Raw genomic sequence first — 24,844 nt, 5'->3', positions numbered from 1 at the left:
GAAACTATGAGATTCCTGAAGGGAGTCTGGCGCGCTCCCGTCAGACACGCCTGGCTCGCGCGCCCCTTCATGCAGCTCGAGATAACTTGGACCCAGCAGAACCGAGTCGTACTCACCTGGACTAAGAGGTCTGGTTCGGGTCCTCCTGAGTCCCAAAAACCCGAGAAAAGTTCCGGAGACCCGCCGAGAACGCAGCAGAGTCCAGGAGGGACCCGGAGCTCCTAAATCCCAACAACAGGTCTGGCTGAGACCCCGCCCCGCTGAGCGGAGACCGGGCGGCGCCGGGCGACCCGCACACGCTCCTCCTGACTGCTCAGCAGGTACCGACTGGCCCAGTAGGTCCGGAACCGCGCTGCTAAGCAGGGCGGGATTCTGGTCGCCCTGCAGGAGTCAACTCGGGTCTGAGGCGGAACCGAGCCAGAACCCCGGCCCAGTGTATGACTGGACTGCGATCAGAACTTTAACTCCAGAACCTCACCACTCAGCAGGTCCGTATCAGAGGAGTTATGCAGCCAGGTAAAAACCCACCTGAGCTGACGTCACCAAATGGTTGGGAACCCGGTCACGTGACCCTGACCTGCAGGAACATGTTGGTTCGGTCAGAAACCTCCAGAACTGCTGGTTCTGTGTACCGGTTCCACGGGCACGTGGAACTTTTGGGTTCTAATAGAACCTCCAGATTCAGGTCCTATCAGAACAGCTCATCCTGAGTTCTGGAAGTCCAGAATCAGGTTCTGTGTCAGACCAGCTGGTTCCGCCGGCTGCATGAGTGTTAATTATCAGAACAACTGGCCACATCTGCAGACCCAAAAGATGTTCTCCGGTTTGTTCTGATGGATCGGTACCAGAATCCCTTCCAGTCGTTCCACGTGTTCTAAGTTACAGGCTGGTTCTGTTCCGGTACCACATGTTATAAAGCGTGTCTGGTTCTGATTATCCAGATTAAAACTCAGCAGTGTTCCGTTCATCCCAGCTGCATCTCAGAGAAACCTGGTTCTGATGAAAAACTGGACTTTCACTCGGAACAATGTGAGCCGTTCCTCTGGGACAGCAGAACTGGGCTGAGGATCCAGAACCTAGAAGAACCGAGGCGAACAGGGGCCTCCACAGGAAAGAGAGGGAACTGCTGAAGATCTAAAGCGGGTCCAGCACCCGACCCAGAACCCAGAGAAGTGGGAGTTCTGGTTCCAAGCGAACCTAAAACTGGACCTAAGCTTCCAGCATGAATGGCCCGGTTCTGACAAGTTCGGATCCTTGGCTGTTCGTTGGACGGAACCTGGGTCCAAAAGAACCAGGCCACTGCAGCTGTCCGCCTAGCAGAGGAAAAGGGACGCAGGACACAAAGACAGGAAACGTCTGGAGAAATGCGCTGCAGGCGCGCGCAAACATGCACGTTCACGTGCACCAACTGGCAGAGGCGTGCACGACAACGTGCACGGTGATTTAGAAAATAAAGAGTCTTTAAGGCTGCTTTGATGTTTAAAGAATCAAAAATCCATCCATCCATTTTCTGACCCGCTTTATCCCTCATGGGGTTGCTGGTTGTATCTCCAGCGTTCACCTGGCGAGAGGCGGGGCTCACCTGGACAGGGGCGGGGCTCACCTGGCGAGAGGCGTGGCTCACCTGGACAGGGGCGGGGCTCACCTGGCGAGAGGCGGGGCTCACCTGGACAGGTCGCCAGTCTGTCTCAGGGCCCGATTAGTCTCAAATCCTGTTTTTAAAACTTTTTCTTTGAAGAGTTCATTAATTGCTATTTTCAAATTCTCACGAATGTTTAATTTTTATTTCTATTCTATTTTACATATGAAATAGAATGGAAAAATATATATATGATCAATTTACATATATATATACATATTTACATACATACATATATATTATTTTTTTTAATCTGTATTTAATTGTGAAAAACCAAAGTAAATCAAAACTAATTTTCATGCAGAATGAACGTCCGGTTCTGGGAGCATTAGACTTATTTTTATAGATAATTATGTTTTATTCTCAGAACACTGAGATTTCAGTTAAAGATGAACAAACATGCAACTAAAGGCAGAACCGACAGGTTTGTTCTCTCGTTTAAGGCTACAAGAACAAAATGACTTCATTGTGTTCTTGCAGTCCTGGTTCTGGAGTTCTTGCAGCTTGTTCCTGACAGATCATCTGCAGAACCTTCTCGTACGGGACGGTCCGATGTGGACTTCTGCATCTGTCCTGACCTCGAAGAACTTTGTTCTGGTTCTTTCCGGCTGGAGTAAAAGAACAAGCTTCTCGGTTCTAGCTGAGTATTTAAAGGGAACTGAGAATGGACATTCAGAACCGCTCCTTGATCCAACTTCATCAAAAGCTCAATTAGTTTCTTCCCCACGAACTTTAATCCGGTGTTTTTTAGCATAATTTGGAGTTCTAAGAGACCGAACTAGAAGAACTGGAACAGCGGGGGAACCGCTACAGAACTGATACCAAACTGACTGCGGCACCACCTCAGCAGGTGTTGGTTCTGCTGCTGAAATGGGCCCCTGCCGGTTCCTCAGTTGGACTTCAGAACCGAGCTGTAAACAGCAGGAGGAGTCCGGACGAGCTGAACACTGGATTATTAAACGTACCGCCAACAAAGAGACGGTTCAGTACAGAACCCTGAACAAGTTGAGGAGGATCTGGACCGGAACAAAACCCAAACCTGGTTCACTGACGGCCAGCAGGGGGCGCTAGCCCTCACAGCTTTGGGGAAGAAGCTGTTCTTGAAGCGTTTCCCTGGTGGGAGTGGGTCAGTAAATTGTTCTGCTGGGTGGGATCAGTGAAAATGTTCAGTTGTTGCCGTATTAACCCACAATTCATCACGCCGTCCCCCAGGAGACTACAAAAATGGCCGAAAGTGGAGTGGGACAACCTGGAAAAGCCTCTTTAGATTTAAAGAGACGGAACCAAAACCAGTTGGTCTCAGACGCAGCTCAGAACTGGGGTATAAAGGGGGAACAAAAATAAAAGTGTTTAAAATCTGGATATGTTCCCTTTAAAGTACTTGTAGAGCAGCAGGAACTGAGCTGATGGACACAGGGACCGGTTCTGATCTCTGATCTGGGTTTGGATCGCTGATGCTTGCAGGATGTGAGCAGAAATGGGTGGAGCTCCAGATGCTGGTCATCAGCTCTGAACTGCTTCTTCTGGTTAGATGGACACCTTTATTTTGAAAAACCGGACAAACAGCAGCGTCATCAGAAAATGTTTTATTTCCTGTAAAATAAGGCCTCTTCATCATCATCATCTTCACTTTGATTGCACTAGAACAACAGCAGCTCATTGGTCACTTGTTGGCGCGTTTCTGATTGGTTCACACAGTTACAGCCAAAATGGCACATTACCCCAGTCATGTGACCTCATGGCATTAAAGCCTACAGCTGTCACATGACCTCATGGTTGCTGTCAGTCAGCTGTGAGACTGCCTTAGATCAGTTTTAGGTGCGTTAATCAGGTACAGGAGGCAAACGTGCACGCTCCCCAGGACACGTGCACGCTCCTGAGCAGTAAAAGCTGTGACCAGCAGCAGCTTCACTGTCTGATTTAACGAAGCTGAGGTGTTCTGGCTCCAGGTGTGGGCGAGAGCATCACCTGCTGACCAATCACAGGTACAGAACTGGAGCACCAGACCGGTTCTGTGACAGTTCAGTTCAGACTGAAGTTAAACCTACAAGCTGCTATAGATGAACAGTTGTGACCAAGCCTGGGTACCTGCTCAGTTTTACAGGTGAAGCTCCGCCCCCTTCCAAGCCACCAGGTGAGACTGAGCGGCTAAACGGAGGTAAAGCAGCTCTCACAGCCACTGCAGCAGCAGTTCATTAATGACCTCTTCTTTTCCTAAAAATCAATAACTTAATCAGATGTTAAAAGCTTTGAAATGTGAAACCACAGGTGTGTCTGCTGTCTGGGCTCCACAGGTGAGCCCCTGACCAGGTGGACGTCAGACAGCAGAGAGGAAAGGCATGAAATGGCTCTAACAGAGAGGCCGCCCGGCCGCCTCCTCGCCCTCCTGCTCCGCCTCCTCGCCCTCCTGCTCCGCCTCCCCCAGCAGAACCCGCAGCTCCGACAGCCTGTGCTGCATCTTGGGGATCCCGGACAGCTGGTTCTCCAGGCGCTGCTTCTCCTCCTGGACAGCAGAAGAAGAAACGCAGCCGGTCAGCGTGTGAAGCGGCTCGGTCCAGTCTGGCCTGGACGTGTTTACAGGGGCTGAACCGGAGCGGGGCCGCCAGGTGAACTCACCTGCATGGACAGGCGGGCGGAAGCGTCCAGAGGCTCAAACTTCCATCCTCCTTCTCCGTCGAACTGCAGCAGGTGTGAGTGGTACTTCCTGTGGGTGAGAGGGAGGACAGGTGAGCGCTGCTCGGACCCCGCGGGCCTACGTGTGGTCCGAACGGACCCGGCGGCCTCCGTGTGTTCTGACCAGAGGGAGGGGCGGTGGGTGATAGACAGCAGCGCTATCCCAGCATCCTTTGCAGCCTGGAAGATCTTGCCCTCCACGTCGATGCTCACGGCGCTCGTACATTCATCCAGCAGGGCGTACCGCGGCCTGCGCACACACACACACGGTCGGTGCCAGTTCTGGCCCGCATGTACCGGTTCTGGCCCGCATGTACAGGTTCTGGCCCGCATGTGCCGGCGGGCCAGAACCGGGCCACGGTCCCAGAACTCAGGAATGAAAGAGGCCGACACGTTTCATGACACGAGCCCAGACTCTGCAACCGATGAAAACCCGTCTGCGGTTCTAATCCAGGGACCGGTCCGTTACGGTTCCGGTCCCGCAGCACATCATCATAAATTGATTTGGTATTCTGTCTTCAGCACAGGGGCCTCAACGGGGGCCAGGATCGGTTCTCTAGGGGCGGCTGTAGAACCGCTCCTGGCCCGTTGGCCACGTCCAGAACCATCCATTGGTCAGAGTACTGGCCAATCAAAGCTCTCCGCCTTTAAACAGCCCCGTGATGTCATAGGGCAGAGCTGGCGGCACGTTCTCCACCAGAACTGGTGGAGAACGTGCCGCCAGAACGTTTCTCCTCCGCTGCAGTTCTGGTGGAGTCAGAAACGTTCTGGCTGAAGGACCTTGGTTCTTTCTACCTGGAGTACAGGAACATGTTCCTAACGATGTCTGAGCTCTCTGGGCTCGTTAAGAGCCTCTTGGTTCTGATGGCAACTTTACAACCTCAGCTAGAGAACGTCAGTCAGAGAACAGTGACGGTACCGGTGGTAGAACATGCGGGCCATCCCCATTCTCTGCTTCTCTCCTCCAGAAAGAACATCCTTCCAGTCGCTGACGGCCTCCCAGCCTGAAACACACACAGGGTCACTGCAGAACCGCTGCAGAACCGCTGCAGCTCGGAGCGCGGTACCGGGCAGGAGAACCGGACTCACCTCCCTCCCTGTCCAGGATGTAGAGCAGATGAACGACACGGAGGATCTCCTCCAGGTCTGAATCCGTCAGTCCCTTCTGGACCATGTCCTCCAGAGAGTCCGGGTAGATCACCTGGTCCCTGAGGGTTCCCTCCGACATGTAGGGCCTGCAGGGGACACAGAACATCAGCCGGCAGCACTGCTGGGGTTCTGCTGGGGTTCTGCTGGGGTTCTGCTGAGGTTCTGCTAGGAACGGATCCTAAGCTGACGGTTCTGTTCCTCCCCTCAGAGTCTCAGATCAGTGATATCGCTCCTTCTGCATGTTTTCACCAACAGACCAGAAACCCCTCTGCCCCCCCATACCTCCCCCCTATACCTCCTCCCTATAACCTCCTCCCTATAGCCCCCACCTAGCCTTCCTACACCTCCCCCCCACCTCCCCTATACCTCCTCCATACCTCCCCCCATACATCCTCCCTATAGCCTCCTCCATAGCCCCCCTATACATCCTCCCTATACCTCCTCCATAGCCCCCCTTCCTCCTCCTCCATAGCCCCCCTATACCTCCTCCCTATACCTCCTCCATAGCCCCTCCTTCCTCCTCCTCCATAGCCCCCCCTATACCTCCTCCCTATACCTCCTCCCCATACCTTCTCCCTATAGCCTCCTCCCTATAGCCCCCACCTAGCCTTCCTACACCCCCCACCTCCCCTATACCTCCTCCATAGCCCCCCCATTCCTCCTCCTCCATAGCCCCCCATACCTCCTCCCTATACCTCCTCCATAGCCCCCCCATACCTCCTCCATAGCCCCCCATACCTCCTCCCTATAGCCTCCTCCATAGCCCCCCTATACATCCTCCCTATACCTCCTCCATAGCCCCCCTTCCTCCTCCTCCATAGCCCCCCCATACATCCTCCCTATACCTCCTCCATAGCCCCCCCTATACCTCCTCCCTATAGCCTCCCCCCTATACCTTCTCCCTATAGCCTCCTCCCTATAGCCCCCACCTAGCCTTCCTACAACCCCCCAACCGCCCCTATAACCTCCTCCTGTAGCACCCCCCATAACCTCCTCTCCTCCATAGCCCCCCCTCTCTCCTTAGTCCTCTCCATAGCCCCCCTATACAGCCTCCTATACCTCCTCCAATCCCCCCTATACCTCCTCATAAGCCTCCCCCCTATACCGTCCTCCCTATAGCTCCTCCCTATAGCCCCCACCTAGCTTCCTACAACCCCCATCCCTCCCCTATACACTCCATCCTTTAGCACCCCCATACCTCCTCCCTATAGCCTCCTCCATAGCCCCCCTCACCTCCTCCCTTAAAAAAAAAATAGCCTCCGTCCATCCTCCATCGCCCCCCCTATACATCCTCCCTATCCTCCTCCATAGCCCCCCCCTTCCTCCTCCTCCATAGCCCCCCCATACCTCCCACCATACATCCTCTCCTAACCTCCTCCATAGCCTCCCCATACCCTCCTCCTCCATAGCCCCCCCCATACTTCTTCTCCCTATAGCCTCCTCCCTATAGCCACCACCTAGCCTTCCTACCCCCCCCCCACCTCCCCTATCCCTCCTCCATAGCCCCCCCCATTCCTCCTCCTCCATAGCCCCCCCATACCTCCTCCCTATACCTCCTCCATAGCCCCCCCAATACCTCCTCCATAGCCCCCCATACCTCCTCCTCCATAGCCCCCCATACCTCCTCCTCCATAGCCCCCCCATACCTCCTCCCTATAGCCCTCCTCCAATAGCCCCCCTATACATCCTCCCTATACCTCCTCCATAGCCCCCCCCCTTCCTCCTCCTCCATAGCCCCCCCCTATACCTCCTCCCTATAGCCTCCTCCCTATAGCCCCCACCTAGCCTTCCTACACCCCCCACCTCCCCTATACCTCCTCCATAGCCCCCCCCCTTCCTCCTCCTCCATAGCCCCCCCATACCTCCTCCCTATACCTCCTCCTTAGCCCCCCCATACCTCCTCCTCCATAGCCCCCCCATACCTCCTCCCTATAGCCTCCTCCATAGCCCCCCCCTATACATCCTCCCTATACCTCCTCCATAGCCCCCCTTCCTCCTCCTCCATAGCCTCCCCATACCTCCTCCTCCATAGCCCCCCCATACCTTCTCCCTATAGCCTCCTCCCTATAGCCCCCACCTAGCCTTCCTACACCCCCCCACCTCCCCTATACCTCCTCCATAGCCCCCCCCATTCCTCCTCCTCCATAGCCCCCCCATACCTCCTCCCTATACCTCCTCCATAGCCCCCCCATACCTCCTCCATAGCCCCCCATACCTCCTCCTCCATAGCCCCCCATACCTCCTCCTCCATAGCCCCCCCATACCTCCTCCCTATAGCCTCCTCCATAGCCCCCCTATACCTCCTCCCTATACCTCCTCCATAGCCCCCCCTATACCTCCTCCCTATAGCCTCCCCCCTATACCTTCTCCCTATAGCCTCCTCCCTATAGCCCCCACCTAGCCTTCCTACACCCCCCCACCTCCCCTATACCTCCTCCATAGCCCCCCCCTTCCTCCTCCTCCATAGCCCCCCCATACCTCCTCCCTATACCTCCTCCTTAGCCCCCCCATACCTCCTCCTCCATAGCCCCCCCATACCTCCTCCCTATAGCCTCCTCCATAGCCCCCCCATACCTCCCCCCATACATCCTCCCTATAGCCTCCTCCATAGCCCCCCTTCCTCTCCTCCATAGCCCCCCCATACCTCCTCCCTATAGCCCCCCATACATCCTCCCTATAGCCTCCTCCTAGCCTTCCTACACCTCCCCTATAGCTCCTACGTGGTTCACACCTCGTCTCTGAAGTCAATTGTTTGATGAAACAAGGAAAATCTGTGGGGGGGGGGGACTTTTGGCACCGCTGTTCTGCTGTCATGTGTCTGTGGTACCTCTGAGGGATGTAGAACATGTTCTGTGGTTCTGGACGGTACAGAGCTCCACCATAAACGGGCCACAGCCCACTGAGGATCCTGAACAGGGAACTCTTCCCGCAGCCGTTTGGACCAGTGATCAGAACGTTCATCCCATCCTCCACCTGCAAAAGACAGAACCCGTCATGTGAGCAGAACCCTGTACCCAGAACCATGGTACCAACGCACCGTGGGACCAGAACCTTGGTACCAACACACCATGGGACCAGAATCTTGGTACCAACGCACCATGTGACCAGAACCTTGGTACCAACGCACCATGTGACCAGAACCTTGGTACCAACGCACCATGTGACCCGGACAGAGAACCCAACATGTGACCAGAACCTTGGTACCAACACACCATGTGACCCGGACAGAGAACCCAACATGTGACCAGAACCTTGGTACCAACGCACCATGTGACCCAGACAGAGGACCCAACATGTGACCAGAACCTTGGTACCAACGCACCATGTGACCCAGACAGAGGACCCAACATGTGACCAGAACCATGGTACCAACGCACCATGTGACCAGAACCTTGGTACCAACACACCATGTGACCCGGACAGAGAACCCAACATGTGACCAGAACCTTGGTACCAACGCACCATGTGACCCAGACAGAGGACCCAACATGTGACCAGAACCTTGGTACCAACGCACCATGTGACCCAGACAGAGGACCCAACATGTGACCAGAACCATGGTACCAACGCACCATGTGACCAGAACCTTGGTACCAACACACCATGTGACCCGGACAGAGAACCCAACATGTGACCAGAACCTTGGTACCAACGCACCATGTGACCCAGACAGAGGACCCAACATGTGACCAGAACCTTGGTACCAATGCACCGTGTGACCAGAACCTTGGTACCAACGCAGCATGTGACCAGAACCTTGGTACCAACACACCATGTGACCAGAACTTTGGTACCAACGCACCATGTGACCCGGACAGAGGACCCAACATGGGACCAGAACCTTGGTACCAACGCACCATGTGACCAGAACCTTGGTACCAACGCACCATGTGACCCGGACGGAGGACCCAACATGGGACCAGAACCATGGTACCAACGCACCATGTGACCAGAACCTTGGTACCAACGCACCATGTGACCCGGACGGAGGACCCAACATGGGACCAGAACCATGGTACCAACGCACCATGTGACCAGAACCTTGGTACCAACGCACCATGTGACCCGGACGGAGGACCCCAACATGGGACCAGAACCATGGTACCAACGCACCGTGTGACCAGAACCTTGGTACCAACGCACCATGTGACCCGGACGGAGGACCCAACATGGGACCAGAACCATGGTACCAACGCACCATGTGACCAGAACCTTGGTACCAACGCACCATGTGACCAGAACCATGGTACCAACGCACCGTGTGACCAGAACCATGGTACCAACGCACCATGTGACCAGAACCTTGGTACCAACGCACCATGTGACCCGGACGGAGGACCCAACATGTGACCAGAACCATGGTACCAACACACCGTGTGACCAGAACCATGGTACCAACGCACCATGTGACCAGAACCTTGGTACCAACGCACCATGTGACCCGGACGGAGGACCCAACATGTGACCAGAACCTTGGTACCAACGCACCATGTGACCAGAACCTTGGTACCAACGCACCATGTGACCAGAACCATGGTACCAACACACCGTGTGACCAGAACCTTGGTACCAACGCACCATGTGACCAGAACCATGGTACCAACGCACCGTGTGACCCGGACGGAGGACCCAACATGTGACCAGAACCTTGGTACCAACGCACCATGTGACCAGAACCTTGGTACCAACGCACCATGTGACCAGAACCATGGTACCAACGCACCGTGTGACCCGGACGGAGGACCCAACATGGGACCAGAACCTTGGTACCAACGCACCATGTGACCAGAACCATGGTACCAACACACCGTGTGACCAGAACCTTGGTACCAACGCACCATGTGACCAGAACCTTGGTACCAACGCACCATGTGACCAGAACCATGGTACCAACGCACCGTGTGACCCGGACAGAGGACCCAACATGGGACCAGAACCTTGGTACCAACGCACCATGTGACCAGAACCATGGTACCAACGCACCATGTGACCAGAACCTTGGTACCAACGCACCATGTGACCCGGACGGAGGACCCAACATGGGACCAGAACCTTGGTACCAACGCACCATGTGACCAGAACCTTGGTACCAACGCACCATGTGACCAGAACCATGGTACCAACGCACCGTGTGACCCGGACGGAGGACCCAACATGGGACCAGAACCTTGGTACCAACGCACCATGTGACCAGAACCATGGTACCAACGCACCATGTGACCAGAACCTTGGTACCAACACACCATGTGACCAGAACCTTGGTACCAACGCACCATGTGACCAGAACCTTGGTACCAACGCACCATGTGACCAGAACCTTGGTACCAACGCACCATGTGACCCGGACGGAGGACCCAACATGTGACCAGAACCATGGTACCAACGCACCATGTGACCAGAACCTTGGTACCAAGGCACCATGTGACCAGAACCTTGGTACCAACGCACCATGTGACCCGGACGGAGGACCCAACATGTGACCAGAACCATGGTACCAACGCACCATGTGACCAGAACCTTGGTACCAACGCACCATGTGACCAGAACCATGGTACCAACGCACCGTGTGACCCGGACGGAGGACCCAACATGGGACCAGAACCTTGGTACCAACGCACCGTGTGACCCGGACGGAGGACCCAACATGTGACCAGAACCATGGTACCAACGCACCATGTGACCAGAACCTTGGTACCAACGCACCATGTGACCAGAACCTTGGTACCAACGCACCATGTGACCCGGACGGAGGACCCAACATGGGGCCTGGAACGTTTCCAGGACACTTGAAGCTCTGTCTGGAGGGATGCAGCAGATTCTCAGGCAGTGACTCAGAGGCAAACGGGCCGACCAGAACACAAACGGGTCTCTGTTTCCAACAATCTTGTGCTGATCGTTGCTGCCAGGCTAACCTCTGATCTTTGTTTCCTCGTCTGGCGATGGAAATGTGGAGCTGAGAGCAGATGCCGTTTAGCACAAACTAGGAGAAGGAGGTTCTACATGTTCCGACGGGTCCAGCTGGACATGATAAAAGGGGGAGTGGCCAAAGAGGAGACGGTGATAAAACCCAAACTGCCTGCAGAAGGTTTGCAGCAAGGCGCCGAGTCACGTGGTCCATGCCTGGCCTCCAGCATCTACACCACTGCTGACCCAGAAGAACCTGGCTGTCCAGCGGAGAACCGTCCAGGGCGCCGCCTGCAGACGGGCACCAGCTGCACTGGGAACCCGGACTTCTCAGGTACCAAGTCCGGTTCTGGTACAGGTGTGGTCAGATGTCCTAGTGTTTGGTTTTGTTTGCCTAGAGGACCTCAGCACCTCCAGATGCAACAGAACCTGAGCTTGTTAGGAACCAGGCTGTGAGAACTGGAGCTACAGACCAAACAGAAGATCAGGTTATCAGAACCCAGACCAGATAGACCAGAGAACTGATCAGCTGGCTTTGGACCCTGTTCTGGCTCATAGGACCAGCGGGCCGTCTCCTCTGAAGCTGTTCTACTAAATGGATCAGAACACAGAGTACCTTGTGTCATGGCGCCCTCTGCTGGATGACAGGGGAACTACCAGGGTGATAAGCATGTCTGAGGTTAACTATCCGGGCCTCAGGTCCACACGGCTGGCGCCGGAACCAGCTTTGATCCTCGCTGTTCACAAGCAGCACGCCACCCTTCAAGGCGCCGCCCATCAGAGAACACCTGCTGCAGGTCCAGTCAGCAGTACCTGAGCTGCCCTCACAGTAAACTCTGGACTTGTGTTCATGACACGATCAGAACCAGTGTCCAGATGGACGGGTTCCACATACCGGTCAGCAGGAACCATCCGCCTCGTTCAGAAAACAACTTCATTTCCAGTGAGCTTCACCCGACCACCGCCGGCCTCAGAACACAGAACCGGTTTTATTCTGACTACTGACGTAAACAGACGTGATGTTTCCCTCGGAACCATTTACCCCCTCTGCTCAGTGGGAACGCTGAGGGAACAATAAGGGAACACTTACACCGTCTGCTCAGTGGGAACATTGAGGGAACGCTGAGGGAACGTTTACACCCTCTGCTCAATAGGAACGCTGAGGGAACACTGAGGGAACGCTGAGGGAACATTTACACCCTCTGCTTAATAGGAACGCTGAGGGAACATTGAGGGAACACTGAGGGAACGCTGAGGGAACACTGAGGGAACTTTACACCCTCTGCTCAGTGGGAACGCTGAGGGAACGCTGAGGGAACAATAAGGGAACGTTTACACCCTCTGCTCAGTGGGAACGCTGAGGGAACACTGAGGGAACGCTGAGGAAACATTGAGGGAACGCTGAGGGAACGCTGAGGGAACACTGAGGAACCACCTTTACCTTAAGCAGAGCTTTTATGGGAGCCTACAGGTGGAAACGGGGCCGATTTAGCAATCAAACAAAAAGTCAAAACTTTATCGGTTACAGCTGCATATTAACAAGATGAATCAGGTCTGATAACCACGCCCCCTTCTGTTAAGATGTTCCCAGGGAACAGGGGGAACCGGACCCTCTGAGACCCAAACCGGGTTCCCAGAGAACAACCATCTGCGTCGCACTGGTCAGAGTGAGTGTGAGGGTCAAAGAGGGTCAAAGAGGGTCATAGAACCCAGAACTTTAGTTTCACAGAACCCAGATCCTGGGTCTGGTTTCCCTGGACCAGGTGGAGCGTCTCCAGAACCGTCTGTGTTACCACGGCGACGTCACCGGGCTTAATCAGACCGGACGCAGCGCGCTGAGTGACGTACCTGGATGTTGAGGCTGGACACCACCACGTCTCCCGTTGGCGTGATGATGGGCAGGTTCTCACAGCGAATCCCCTTCTCCACGCTGATCACCTGACCTGCACACAGCACACACACCCAGAGCTGGCGGCACAGAGCGGAACCACATCCTCAGGGGGGGAACCAGAACACTTCCTGCTGCTGCCATGGAACCGAGAGCAAACGGATCTCTGGCTCCAGGTTTCCAGACAGATTTCTAGTTTCTGAGGTGGTTCTGACCCTGAGCCCAAGATCTATTCCAGAACTTTGGGACTGGTTACAGAACGATACGAATAACCAAGACGGTAAAAAGGAGAACGGTGACAATCAATGTGAGACAATAAAGAATATAAAACCTATAAATATATTCCCTAACTACTCTGACCCGACATCACCAGGAGTTCTAACCCGTTAAGGAACCCAGGAGTAAACGGGTCAGTGCTCAGCTGGGGGAACAAGGTTCTCCTGTGGTGACGTTCTGCCCTCAGGAACCCTAACCCAGCTGACCTTTGATCTCCAGCGGACCACAGATCCTCTGGCCGTGTCGAACCTGGACCTCCGGCGCCGCCCGCTCCTCCCTGACGGCGGAGCGGCGGTAAACTCCTCGACTCACGTCCTCAAACACGTCAAACATCTGCCAGACACGAGACGTGTAGCCGGCCAGCTCCGTCACCTGCAGACACGGAACACCTGAGCTCACCTGGCTCCGCCTCCTGACGCAGCAGCTAAAAGGAGGAGGAGGAGCAGCGAAGAAGAGGCGTGTACCTCCTTGTAGGAGCTCATGATCCTCTCCACGGCGTCGGCTGCAGCGTTCAGCAGGTTCCTGGCCGTGGTGAAGGCCTGAGTGCGCTCGCTGACCAGCTCCTCCTCCTTCATCACCATGGCCGCCCGCTTCACCTCCTCAGAGTCTGCACACAGCGCAGCCCGCAGGTCACACGCCGCCACTGCAGCCTCCAGCTGGTGCCGGGGGGGCGGGGCTTACCGTGCTGGGCGTATCCGGTGGCGGTGATGATGGGCACGGCCACCATGACGAGGCCAGACGCGCTCCACACGTACTTCATGAGGAACTGCTCCAGCATGACGTACCACAGACGCTTCAGCAGGATCTGATGGATGTGAGACGACAGGGCGCCGTAGCTGCGCTGCAGCTGGGACAGCTCCACCTGAGAATCAAGCGCCCCCAGGTCACGCAGGCCCAGTGCATTCTGGGAACTCGTCCGCAGCAGGCGCTCACCTTGTGTCCTGCGTAGAAGGCGATTTCCTCAGAGTTGGCGATGATGCGTGAGTGCATGTAGCGCAGGTGTCCCTTCCTCCTGGCCTCCTCCGCCACCAGCCTCCCGAAACGTGGCGAGCAGGAGCGCAGCACCTTGGCGGTGAGCGCCACCACCAGGCCGGCGATGGCCGACGGCCAGGTGGTGTTGGCTCCTACGGGAGGACGGGGTTAGGGAGAGTGGAGGTATGCGGCAGGTGGAGCAGGTGCAGGTGTACCTTTGGCCTGAGCGGTGCGCAGCAGCGTGTAGCAGGTGACGACTACGTCCAGGATGGGTTTGGTCAGGTTGGAGTACAGGTGAGCGATGGAGGCGGAGAACATGACGATGTCCTCGGTCAGCGACTGGTCGGGGTTGGACAGACGGCCGTCCATGTTGCTGATACGGTAGAAGGTCTGTGAGCAGACGCAGGTGAGGGTTCTGAGGGTTCTGAGGGTTCTGAGGGCGGTCCGTCATGGAGAACAGGTGTTACCTGGTTGGTGAAATACAGCCGGTAGGCGTGGTTAACCAAACGGCTCCTGAAGCGAAGTGTCAGCTGACCCTCCAGGAAGCGGATGGCGCTGTTGATGAACGTCGCAGGAACCGCGACCAGGAGCCACTTCAGCAGCTGCAGCGCGAAGGCCTGAGGATCTTTCTGCACGATACACCTGACGATCACACCTGAGAGGACAACCATGGTCACCTGAGACCGAGAGGCTCCCACAACTGCATAGACACGTAGCAACAGGTGTAGACAGGTGTAGACAGGTGTAGACAGGTGCAGGCAGGTGTAGACAGGTGTAGACACATAGAGACAGGTGTAGACACATAGAGACAGGTGTAGACAGGTGCAGGCAGGTGTAGACAGGTGCAGGCAGGTGTAGACACATAGCGACAGGTGTAGACACATAGCGACAGGTGTAGACACATAGCGACAGGTGTAGACACGGAGCGACAGGTGCAGACAGGTGCAGGCAGGTGCAGGCAGGTGTAGACACATAGAGACAGGTGTAGACACATAGCGACAGGTGTAGACACATAGCGACAGGTGTAGACACATAGCGACAGGTGTAGACAGGTGCAGGCAGGTGTAGACAGGTGCAGGCAGGTGTAGACACATAGCGACAGGTGTAGACACATAGCGACAGGTGTAGACACATAGCGACAGGTGTAGACACATAGCGACAGGTGTAGACACATAGCGACAGGTGTAGACAGGGAGCGACAGGTGCAGACAGGTGCAGGCAGGTGTAAGACAGGTGCAGGCAGGTGTAGACACATAGAGACAGGTGTAGACACATAGCGACAGGTGTAGACACATAGCGACAGGTGTAGACACATAGCGACAGGTGTAGACACGGAGCGACAGGTGCAGACAGGTGCAGGCAGGTGCAGGCAGGTGTAAGACAGGTGCAGGCAGGTGTAGACACATAGCGACAGGTGTAGACACGGAGCGACAGGTGCAGACAGGTGCAGGCAGGTGCAGGCAGGTGTAAGACAGGTGCAGGCAGGTGTAGACACATAGCGACAGGTGTAGACACATAGCGACAGGTGTAGACACATAGCGACAGGTGTAGACAGGTGCAGGCAGGTGTAGACAGGTGCAGGCAGGTGTAGACACATAGAGACAGGTGTAGACACATAGCGACAGGTGTAGACACATAGCGACAGGTGTAGACAGGTGCAGGCAGGTGTAGACAGGTGCAGGCAGGTGTAGACAGGTGCAGGCAGGTGTAGACACATAGAGACAGGTGTAGACACATAGCGACAGGTGTAGACACATAGCGACAGGTGTAGACACATAGCGACAGGTGTAGACAGGTGTAGACAGGTGCAGACAGGTGCAGGCAGGTGTAGACACATAGCGACAGGTGTAGACAGGTGTAGACAGGTGCAGGCAGGTGCAGGCAGGTGTAGACACGTATCAACAGGTGTAGACACATATCGACAGGTGTAGACACGTATCAACAGGTGTAGACACATAGCGACAGGTGTAGACACATAGCGACAGGTGTAGACACATAGCGACAGGTGTAGACACGGAACGACAGGTGCAGACAGGTGCAGGCAGGTGCAGGCAGGTGTAAGACAGGTGCAGGCAGGTGTAGACACATAGAGACAGGTGTAGACACATAGCGACAGGTGTAGACACATAGCGACAGGTGTAGACACATAGCGACAGGTGTAGACAGGTGCAGGCAGGTGTAGACAGGTGCAGGCAGGTGTAGACACATAGAGACAGGTGTAGACACATAGCGACAGGTGTAGACACATAGCGACAGGTGTAGACAGGTGCAGGCAGGTGTAGACAGGTGCAGGCAGGTGTAGACACAGAGACAGGTGTAGACACATAGCGACAGGTGTAGACACATAGCGACAGGTGTAGACAGGTGCAGGCAGGTGTAGACAGGTGCAGGCAGGTGTAGACACATAGCGACAGGTGTAGACACATAGCGACAGGTGTAGACACATAGCGACAGGTGTAGACAGGTGTAGACAGGTGCAGACAGGTGCAGGCAGGTGTAGACACATAGCGACAGGTGTAGACAGGTGTAGACAGGTGCAGGCAGGTGCAGGCAGGTGTAGACACATATCAACAGGTGTAGACACATATCGACAGGTGTAGACAGATATCGACAGGTGTAGACAGGTGTAGACAGGTGCAGGCAGGTGTAGACACATAGCGACAGGTGCAGACACGTATCCACAGGTGTATACAGGTGCAGGCAGGTGCAGACACGTAGCGACAGGTGCGGACACGTAGCGACAGGTGTAGGCAGGTCCAGACAGGTGCGGACACGTAGCGACAGGTGTAGGCAGGTCCAGACAGGTGCGGACACGTAGCGACAGGTGTAGGCAGGTCCAGACAGGTGCGGACACGTAGCGACAGGTGTAGGCAGGTCCAGACAGGTGCGGACACGTAGAGACAGGTGCGGACAGGTGCGGACAGGTGCAGACAGGTGTAGACATGTAGAGACAGGTGTATACAGGTGTAGACAGGTGTAGACACATAGCGACAGGTGTAGACACGTAGCGACAGGTGTAGACACGTAGCGACAGGTGTAGACAGGTGTAGACAGGTGCAGGCAGGTGCAGACACGTAGCGACAGGTGCGGACACGTAGCGACAGGTGTAGGCAGGTGCAGGCAGGTGCAGACACGTAGCGACAGGTGCGGACACGTAGCGACAGGTGTGGACACGTAGCGACAGGTGTAGGCAGGTGCAGGCAGGTGCAGACAGGTGCAGACAGGTGCGGACGCGTAGCGACAGGTGCAGGCAGGTGTAGACAGGTGTAGGCAGGTGCAGACAGGTCCAGACAGGTGTAGACAGGTACAAACCATCTAGAGAAGCAACGTAGATGGACAAGAACGTTCTGGACATCAGAGTGACGGAGTGCAGAGCTAGCAGGCCAAACTCTGGACAAAGTAACCGTGGAAACAGGAGCTTCAACAGGTGAGACAGCCTGAGGAAGAAGTCTCTGTTCACCGAGGGAGACCTGTGGACAGGTACAAAACACAGGTGAGAACAGGTGGTGCCAGCTGATCAGGTATCTGACATAGTCACCTGTCACCTGGTAGCCTTCCTCTTCTTCTCATCTTCAGCCACACAGCTGATCACGCCTGCAGGTGTCTTGGCCCCTCCTCCCTGGGTACCTGCTGCACCCCTCTGTAAAAACATCACACTCAGCGTTACCTGCAGCTTCTCCCTCCCCTCTCACCTTCTCACAGGTGTGTCTCACCTGTAGGCCCCTCCACACGTATGGAGACAGTTTTTTGACAGCATAGGCAGCGATCAGGATGGCCGTCAGCTTCCTGAGTTTGGAGCTCCGCCTCAGCTGAGCTGGCAGCTTCTGATAGGCCAGCTGCATGACGACAGCCAAAGATGACCAATCAGTGCAGAGAATGAGCACCTGGACGTTGAGAAGCCCACCTCAGAGCCTGACACTCCACCTGTACACAGGTAAGAAAAAACATCCCATCAAACACTCGCCAGTTTGCAGCCGACTCCTCCCATTAGGTTTTGGTTCTGATCCGGTTCTAAAAACGTTCCTGATGGGGCAGGTGAGGTTCCTGATGGGACAGGTGAGGTTCCTGATGGGGCAGGTGAGGTTCCTGATGGGACAGGTGAGGTTCCTGATGGGGCAGGTGAGGTTCCTGATGGGACAGGTGAGGTTCCTGATGAGACAGGTGAGGTTCCTGATGAGGCAGGTGAGGTTCCCGATGGAACAGGTGAGGTTCCCGATGGAACAGGTGAGGTTCCTGATGGGACAGGTGAGGTTCCTGATGGGACAGGTGAGGTTCCTGATGGGGCAGGTGAGGTTCCTGATGAGGCAGGTGAGGTTCCTGATGAGGCAGGTGAGGTTCCCGATGGGACAGGTGAAGTTCCCGATGGAACAGGTGAGGTTCCTGATGGAACAGGTGAGGTTCCTGATGGGGCAGGTGAGGTTCCTGATGGAACAGGTGAGGTTCCTGATGGGGCAGGTGAGGTTCCTGATGGAACAGGTGAGGTTCCTGATGAGGCAGGTGAGGTTCCCGATGGGGCAGGTGAGGTTCCCGATGGAACAGGTGAGGTTCCTGATGGAACAGGTGAGGTTCCTGATGGGGCAGGTGAGGTTCCTGATGGAACAGGTGAGGTTCCTGATGAGGCAGGTGAGGTTCCTGATGGGGCAGGTGAGGTTCCTGATGGAACAGGTGAGGTTCCTGATGGGGCAGGTGAGGTTCCTGATGGAACAGGTGAGGTTCCTGATGAGGCAGGTGAGGTTCCCGATGGGACAGGTGAGGTTCCTGATGAGGCAGGTGAGGTTCCTGATGGAACAGGTGAGGTTCCTGATGGAACAGGTGAGGTTCCTGATAGGGCAGGTGAGGTTCCTGATGGAACAGGTGAGGTTCCTGATGGGGCAGGTGAGGTTCCTGATGGAACAGGTGAGGTTCCTGATGAGGCAGGTGAGGTTCCTGATGGGACAGGTGAGGTTCCCGATGGGACAGGTGAGGTTCCCGATGGGGCAGGTGAGGTTCCCGATGGGACAGGTGAGGTTCCTGATGGGACAGGTGAAGTTCCTGATGGAACAGGTGAGGTTCTGATGAGGCAGGTGAGGTTCCTGATGGGACAGGTGAGGTTCCTGATGAGACAGGTGAGGTTCCTGATGAGGCAGGTGAGGTTCCTGATGGGACAGGTGAGGTTCCTGATGGGGCAGGTGAGGTTCCTGATGAGGCAGGTGAGGTTCCTGATGGGACAGGTGAGGTTCCTGATGGGACAGGTGAGGTTCCTGATGAGGCAGGTGAGGTTCCTGATGGGACAGGTGAGGTTCCCGATGAGACAGGTGAGGTTCCTGATGAGACAGGTGAGGTTCCTGATGGGACAGGTGAGGTTCCTGATGAGGCAGGTTTGGTTCCTGATGAGGCAGGTTTGGTTCCTGATTGAACAGGTGAGGTTCCTGATGAGACAGGTGAGGTTCCTGATGAGACAGGTGAGGTTCCTGATGAGACAGGTGAGGTTCCCGATGAGACAGGTGAGGTTCCTGATGAGACAGGTGAGGTTCCTGATGAGACAGGTGAGGTTCCCGATGGGGCAGGTGAGGTTCCTGATGGGGCAGGTGAGGTTCCCGATGGGACAGGTGAGGTTCCCGATGGGGCAGGTGAGGTTCCTGATGGGGCAGGTGAGGTTCCCGATGGGGCAGGTGAGGTTCCCGATGAGGCAGGTGAGGTTCCTGATGGGGCAGGTGAGGTTCCTGAACTTTGCTCACCTGTCTGGTCTCAGAATCGGGTTTTAAGAAGGTTCTGCTGCGGTCTGAAACCCCACCTGACACGTTGTTCTGCTGGAACGTGAAGCTGAATCAGAAAGGTTCTGTTGGGAACGTAGCAGATAATCCAGCTGTGGTCCGACGCCGGGAACCGAAGAGAACTCTGACCTTCAACAGCAACGCTCCGAATGAGGCAGGTTCTGCCCAGGCCCGGCTACGGAGTTCTGGGACGTTCTAAGCTGATGGGACCGATGAGTCCAGAACAACATCCAGGATCCACCTCCCAGGTTCTGGGTTCAGTTCTTCAGTCTAATGGGTCGGATAAACCCAGAACCGCCTCCGCAGCTTTAACCCGGATCAGAACTGTCTGCTGAGGGAGCTGCTGCTCCTCAACCGGACCAGAACCAGAGGCTTTCAGGTGGAACCGGCTGTGCAAGGAACACGGCTGCCGGGTCAGAACCGGCTGTCCTGGTTCCTTAAAAACACTGCTGGGAGAACATGGAACTACAGGAACGTTTGTTCCTACAGAACATTCAGAGAACTTCAGGAGGAAAGAGTGATTCACCCTGAAGACCAGAGAACACGTTAGAGAACAAAGAACATGTTAGAGAACAGAGAACACGTTAGAGAACACGTTAGAGGACAGAGAACACGTTAGAGGACAGAGAACACGTTAGAGGACAGAGAACACGTTAGAGGACAGAGAACACGTTAGAGAACAGAGAACACGTTAGAGGACAGAGAACACGTTAAAAAACAGAGAACACGTTAGAGAACAGAGAACACTTTAGAGAACACGTTAGAGAACAAAGAACATGTTAGAGAACAGAGAACACGTTAGAAAACATGTTAGAGAACAGAGAACACGTTAGAAAACATGTTAGAGAACAGAGAACACGTTAGAGAACATGTTAGAGAACAGAGAACACGTTAGAGAACATGTTAGAGAACAGAGAACACATTAGAAAACATGTTAGAGAACAGAGAACACGTTAGAGAACATGTTAGAGAACAGAGAACATGTTAGAGAACAGAGAACATGTTAGAGGACAGAGAACACGTTAGAGGACAGAGAACACGTTAGAGGACAGAGAACACGTTAGAGGACAGAGAACACGTTAGAGAACACGTTAGAGAACAAAGAACATGTTAGAGAACAAAGGACATGTTAGTGAACATGTTAGAGAACAGAGAACATGTTAGAGAACAGAGAACACGTTAGAGAACACGTTAGAGAACAGAGAACACGTTAGAGAACAGAGAACATGTTAGAGAACAGAGGACACGTTAGAGAACATGTTAGAGAACAGAGAACATGTTAGAGAACATTGAACATGTTAAAGAACAGAGAACACGTTAGAGAACACGTTAGAGAACAGAGAACACGTTAGAGAACACGTTAGAGAACAGAGAACACGTTAGAGAACAGAGAACACGTTAGAGAACAGAGAACATGTTAGAGAACATTGAACATGTTAGAGAACAGAGAACATGTTAGAGAACAGAGAAAACGTTAGAGAACATGTTAGAGAACAGAGAACACGTTAGAGAACATTGAACATGTTAGAGAAAAGAGAACACGTTAGAGAACATTTTAGAGAACAGAGAACATGTTAGACAACAGAGAACATGTTAGAGAACAGAGAACACGTTAGAGAACATGTTAGAGAACAGAGAACACGTTAGAGAACACATTAAAGAACAGAGAACATGTTAGAGAACATAAAGACTTGAAAAGAACCAGGGTTCCACAGATATGGATGAAGTTCTGGATCAGATGAGCACTTTGATCCGGCCCGGTCTTTTTCCTCGGTTCCCAGGCCCGGTTGCAGAGCCACGGGTCCAGAAGGGAACCCCAGACTCAAGACGGAACATCTAGTCGCTCCAGGGAGTTCTGGGTCTCCTCCCAGCGGGACGGTCACCTCCAGAACCGGCGACCTTGGGGTCCGGTCACCTCCAGAACCGGCGACCTTGGGGTCCGGTCACCTCCAGAACCGGCGTTCTGCAGCTCTAGGTGCGTCTCTGCTTGCACACACCTGAGCTCTGCAGGTGAGGAGGTCCCACCTGGTGATCCAGGTGTGCAGGACACCGGACCTCTGCTCCAGATCATGTTCTGGATCCGGTTCTTTCCTCTATGAGCTCGATCCTAATTGTTCTGAATCTGTTTTTGTGGATCCATTTCTGTTCGGACCACCAGTTCTAGGCCATATTGTCCTGGGTCCAGTTCATCTGGGTCAGATGTTCTGCAGGAGTTCTGGATCTTTTTGTGTTTGGAAAAGTTTTTTTCATAATAACTTTTTGCTGGATCAGGACGTTCTGGACCAGTTTGATCAACACTGACTTCTCAGAACCTTCCTGACAGAAGCAGGAATCAACAGAACTCACAGGGTTCAGGTCCAGTTCCTCACAGGAGGATAAACCAACAGAACCGGGGCGGGTTCGGGTAAACCCAGACCGTGACTTAATCTAATAAACCGGTTTTGACTCCGTTATTCGTCCCAAAGAACCTAACGACCGCCCACCGAACTTCACGCCGTGTATCCGGGCCGAACCCGTTCTGGACGGAACCCGGCCGGTGTTGGCGAAGCTAGCTAAAGCTAACGGCTAACCGGAACTTTAGCGCAGAGACGTACATAAAAACTGAGTTTCCGGTTTCCGACCCGCTTCTATCTCACCGAACTCATCTGTCCGGGTCGCAGGGAGTCCCCGTCCGGAACCAGAACTCTTACCTCATGTTCGAACCGGTCCGGGAGGAGCAGGGTTCGGGAGAAAGTTCAGTCCGCCTAGACTCTGTTGACACACGGGGTGACTGCTGCGGGTTACCGCCGCTGTGAGGACCGAAACTTACGCAACCAGCTGCGAGCGCCGAAGAACGTTCTTTAACTGTTCAAACTCACAGCATTCCGTTAAATCCAAGGAACGTTCTTTTTGTCTATGCATCGCTGCAGGAACACGCCCGTGTTCTTATAAACTCAGCAGAACAACCCGTTGAACATCTTCAAGCGTCTCGGCGGTTCTGAAAGGTTCTCTTTTACATGAACATCTTTTTGATCAGAACCGGTACCTTCCTCCTCACACCTTTACCTGACACACCTGTGCTCCCAGGTGTCCTTCAGACCTCCAGGTGATTTTCCATTCAGGGCTCAAGGAGCGGGAACAGAACCGGCACAGTTCTCCGGGGGAACAATGTTCACATGACGCTCTTATCCGAACAATAAGAACCTTTGATCGGGTCCGGACCTGTAGATCCGTTGCTGCAACTGGACTGCAGCTGCAGGGGGCGCTGCTGCACACCTGCTTTCAGCCACGTGGGCTGACTGTGCAACAGGTGAACAACAGGGTTAGACCAGAACTCTGTCCTGCAGTTCTGATGGTTTCTGGGTCGGTTCATGCAATGTTCTGCAGATCAGAGGCCCGCCCAGCTTCAGACAGAACAGCAGCAGATGTTCTGCAGCACCTTCAATGAGAGCACTGGTCAAACTGTTGGACCTCAGCTAGAACTGAACAGAACCAGAGTTCATGAAACACGCAGAGCCGGGATGTATTCACAGGTTTTATTTACACGGAAAATGATCCAAGCCCAAACTACAAAACATTCAGTCCATCCCAGGACACAGAACCGCTGCAGTACTGAGCGGTCCGGTTCTGCAGCGGTCCGGTTCTGCAGCGGTGGGCTACAGGACACAGAGGTGAGGAAATGTTCCTGTTTCACTGAAAGACGGGTTCTCATTAAACTGGGCGCATCTCTGAAAACATGCAACATACACCAAGAAACACTTAAATCATCAGAAACCTGGACGGTTTGGTGGCAGAACCGAACTTCCTTCCCTGGACGCTGACTTTACATCGAGGTTCTGGTTCTGAATTAAGTCAGAGGTGTTGCTGCGGTAACGCTGTAGACGGGGACAGTAAGACTGCAGTCTTTAAGGCACTGCAGCTGTAGTACACACAGGTACTTCTGTGGTACACACAGGTACTTCTGTGGTACACACAGGTACTTCTGTGGTACACACAGGTACTTCTGTGGTACACACTGTGGTACACACAGGTACTTCTGTAGTACACACAAGTACTACTGTAGTACACACAGGTACTTCTGTAGTACACACTGTAGTACACACAGGTACTTCTGTAGTACACACTGTAGTACACACTGTAGTACACACGGGTACTTCTGTAGTACACACTGTAGTACACACAGGTACTTCTGTAGTACACACTGTAGTACACACTGGTACTTCTGTAGTACACACTGTAGTACACACAGGTACTTCTGTGGTACACACGGGTACTTCTGTAGTACACACTGTAGTACACACTGGTACTTCTGTAGTACACACTGTAGTACACACAGGTACTTCTGTGGTACACACTGGTACTTCTGTGGTACACATAGGTACTTCTGTGGTACACACAGGTACTTCTGTAGTACACATTGTGGTACACACTGGTACTTCTGTAGTACACACTGTGGTACACACTGGTACTTCTGTAGTACACACAGGTACTTCTGTGGTACACACTGGTACTTCTGTGGTACACACTGGTACTTCTGTGGTACACACTGGTACTTCTGTAGTACACACTGTGGTACACACTGGTACTTCTGTAGTACACACAGGTACTTCT

At 54.1% G+C, this 24,844-nt stretch overlaps 4 protein-coding genes across 9 annotated transcripts in view; all 4 read right to left on the bottom strand.

Annotated features, from left to right (window-relative positions):
* The window catches only part of plxnb3 (plexin B3), a 90,014-nt gene extending 89,697 nt beyond the window's left edge, over positions 1 to 317 (bottom strand). The window contains exon 1 of the mRNA XM_036143968.1: positions 117 to 317. The gene's annotated coding sequence lies outside the window, so the exon portion shown is untranslated. The remainder of the gene's footprint in view (positions 1 to 116) is intronic.
* Positions 318 to 3,210: 2,893 nt separating this feature from the next.
* On the bottom strand, positions 3,211 to 23,071 carry abcd1 (ATP-binding cassette, sub-family D (ALD), member 1). Of its 2 annotated transcripts, XM_036143929.1 has the most exons (17): positions 22,945 to 23,071; positions 18,215 to 18,425; positions 18,047 to 18,141; positions 17,814 to 17,971; positions 14,969 to 15,156; positions 14,717 to 14,891; positions 14,463 to 14,653; positions 14,211 to 14,391; positions 13,994 to 14,136; positions 13,736 to 13,901; positions 13,214 to 13,308; positions 8,289 to 8,434; positions 5,402 to 5,547; positions 5,232 to 5,316; positions 4,437 to 4,562; positions 4,256 to 4,343; positions 3,211 to 4,142 (listed from the first exon to the last, which is right to left on the bottom strand). In XM_036143929.1, exons 2-17 carry the CDS (start codon positions 18,341 to 18,343, stop codon positions 3,990 to 3,992), a joined length of 2,265 nt encoding a protein of 754 aa, XP_035999822.1. In that variant the 5' UTR covers positions 18,344 to 18,425; positions 22,945 to 23,071; the 3' UTR covers positions 3,211 to 3,989. The 2 variants fall into 2 exon arrangements, with proteins under 2 accessions (XP_035999822.1, XP_035999828.1); XM_036143935.1 differs by lacking the exon at positions 22,945 to 23,071 and having other exon boundaries at positions 18,040 to 18,141; positions 18,215 to 18,340.
* On the bottom strand, positions 8,441 to 13,205 carry LOC118564791. 5 transcript variants are annotated; one of them, XM_036143919.1, is made up of 4 exons: positions 9,559 to 13,205; positions 8,952 to 9,502; positions 8,823 to 8,871; positions 8,441 to 8,602 (listed from the first exon to the last, which is right to left on the bottom strand). In XM_036143919.1, exons 1-4 carry the CDS (start codon positions 11,195 to 11,197, stop codon positions 8,454 to 8,456), a joined length of 2,388 nt encoding a protein of 795 aa, XP_035999812.1. In that variant the 5' UTR covers positions 11,198 to 13,205; the 3' UTR covers positions 8,441 to 8,453. The 5 variants fall into 5 exon arrangements, with proteins under 5 accessions (XP_035999812.1, XP_035999808.1, XP_035999804.1 ...); XM_036143915.1 differs by having other exon boundaries at positions 8,441 to 8,701; positions 8,842 to 9,502; positions 9,559 to 10,351; positions 10,407 to 13,205; XM_036143911.1 differs by having other exon boundaries at positions 8,441 to 8,712; positions 8,853 to 9,502; positions 9,559 to 10,351; positions 10,407 to 13,205.
* On the bottom strand, positions 18,432 to 19,878 carry LOC118562639 (basic proline-rich protein-like; the record flags this gene model as incomplete). The annotated part of the gene is made up of 1 exon (XM_036135191.1): positions 18,432 to 19,878. A coding segment is annotated over one exon (1,425 nt), but the record flags the coding sequence as incomplete, so codon positions are not given.
* Positions 23,072 to 24,844: the final 1,773 nt, after the last annotated feature.

The sequence above is a fragment of the Fundulus heteroclitus genome, chromosome 1, assembly GCF_011125445.2.
Source record: "Fundulus heteroclitus isolate FHET01 chromosome 1, MU-UCD_Fhet_4.1, whole genome shotgun sequence".
Classification (NCBI taxonomy): domain Eukaryota; kingdom Metazoa; phylum Chordata; class Actinopteri; order Cyprinodontiformes; family Fundulidae; genus Fundulus; species Fundulus heteroclitus.
This window is presented reverse-complemented; position numbering and strand designations above follow the sequence as displayed.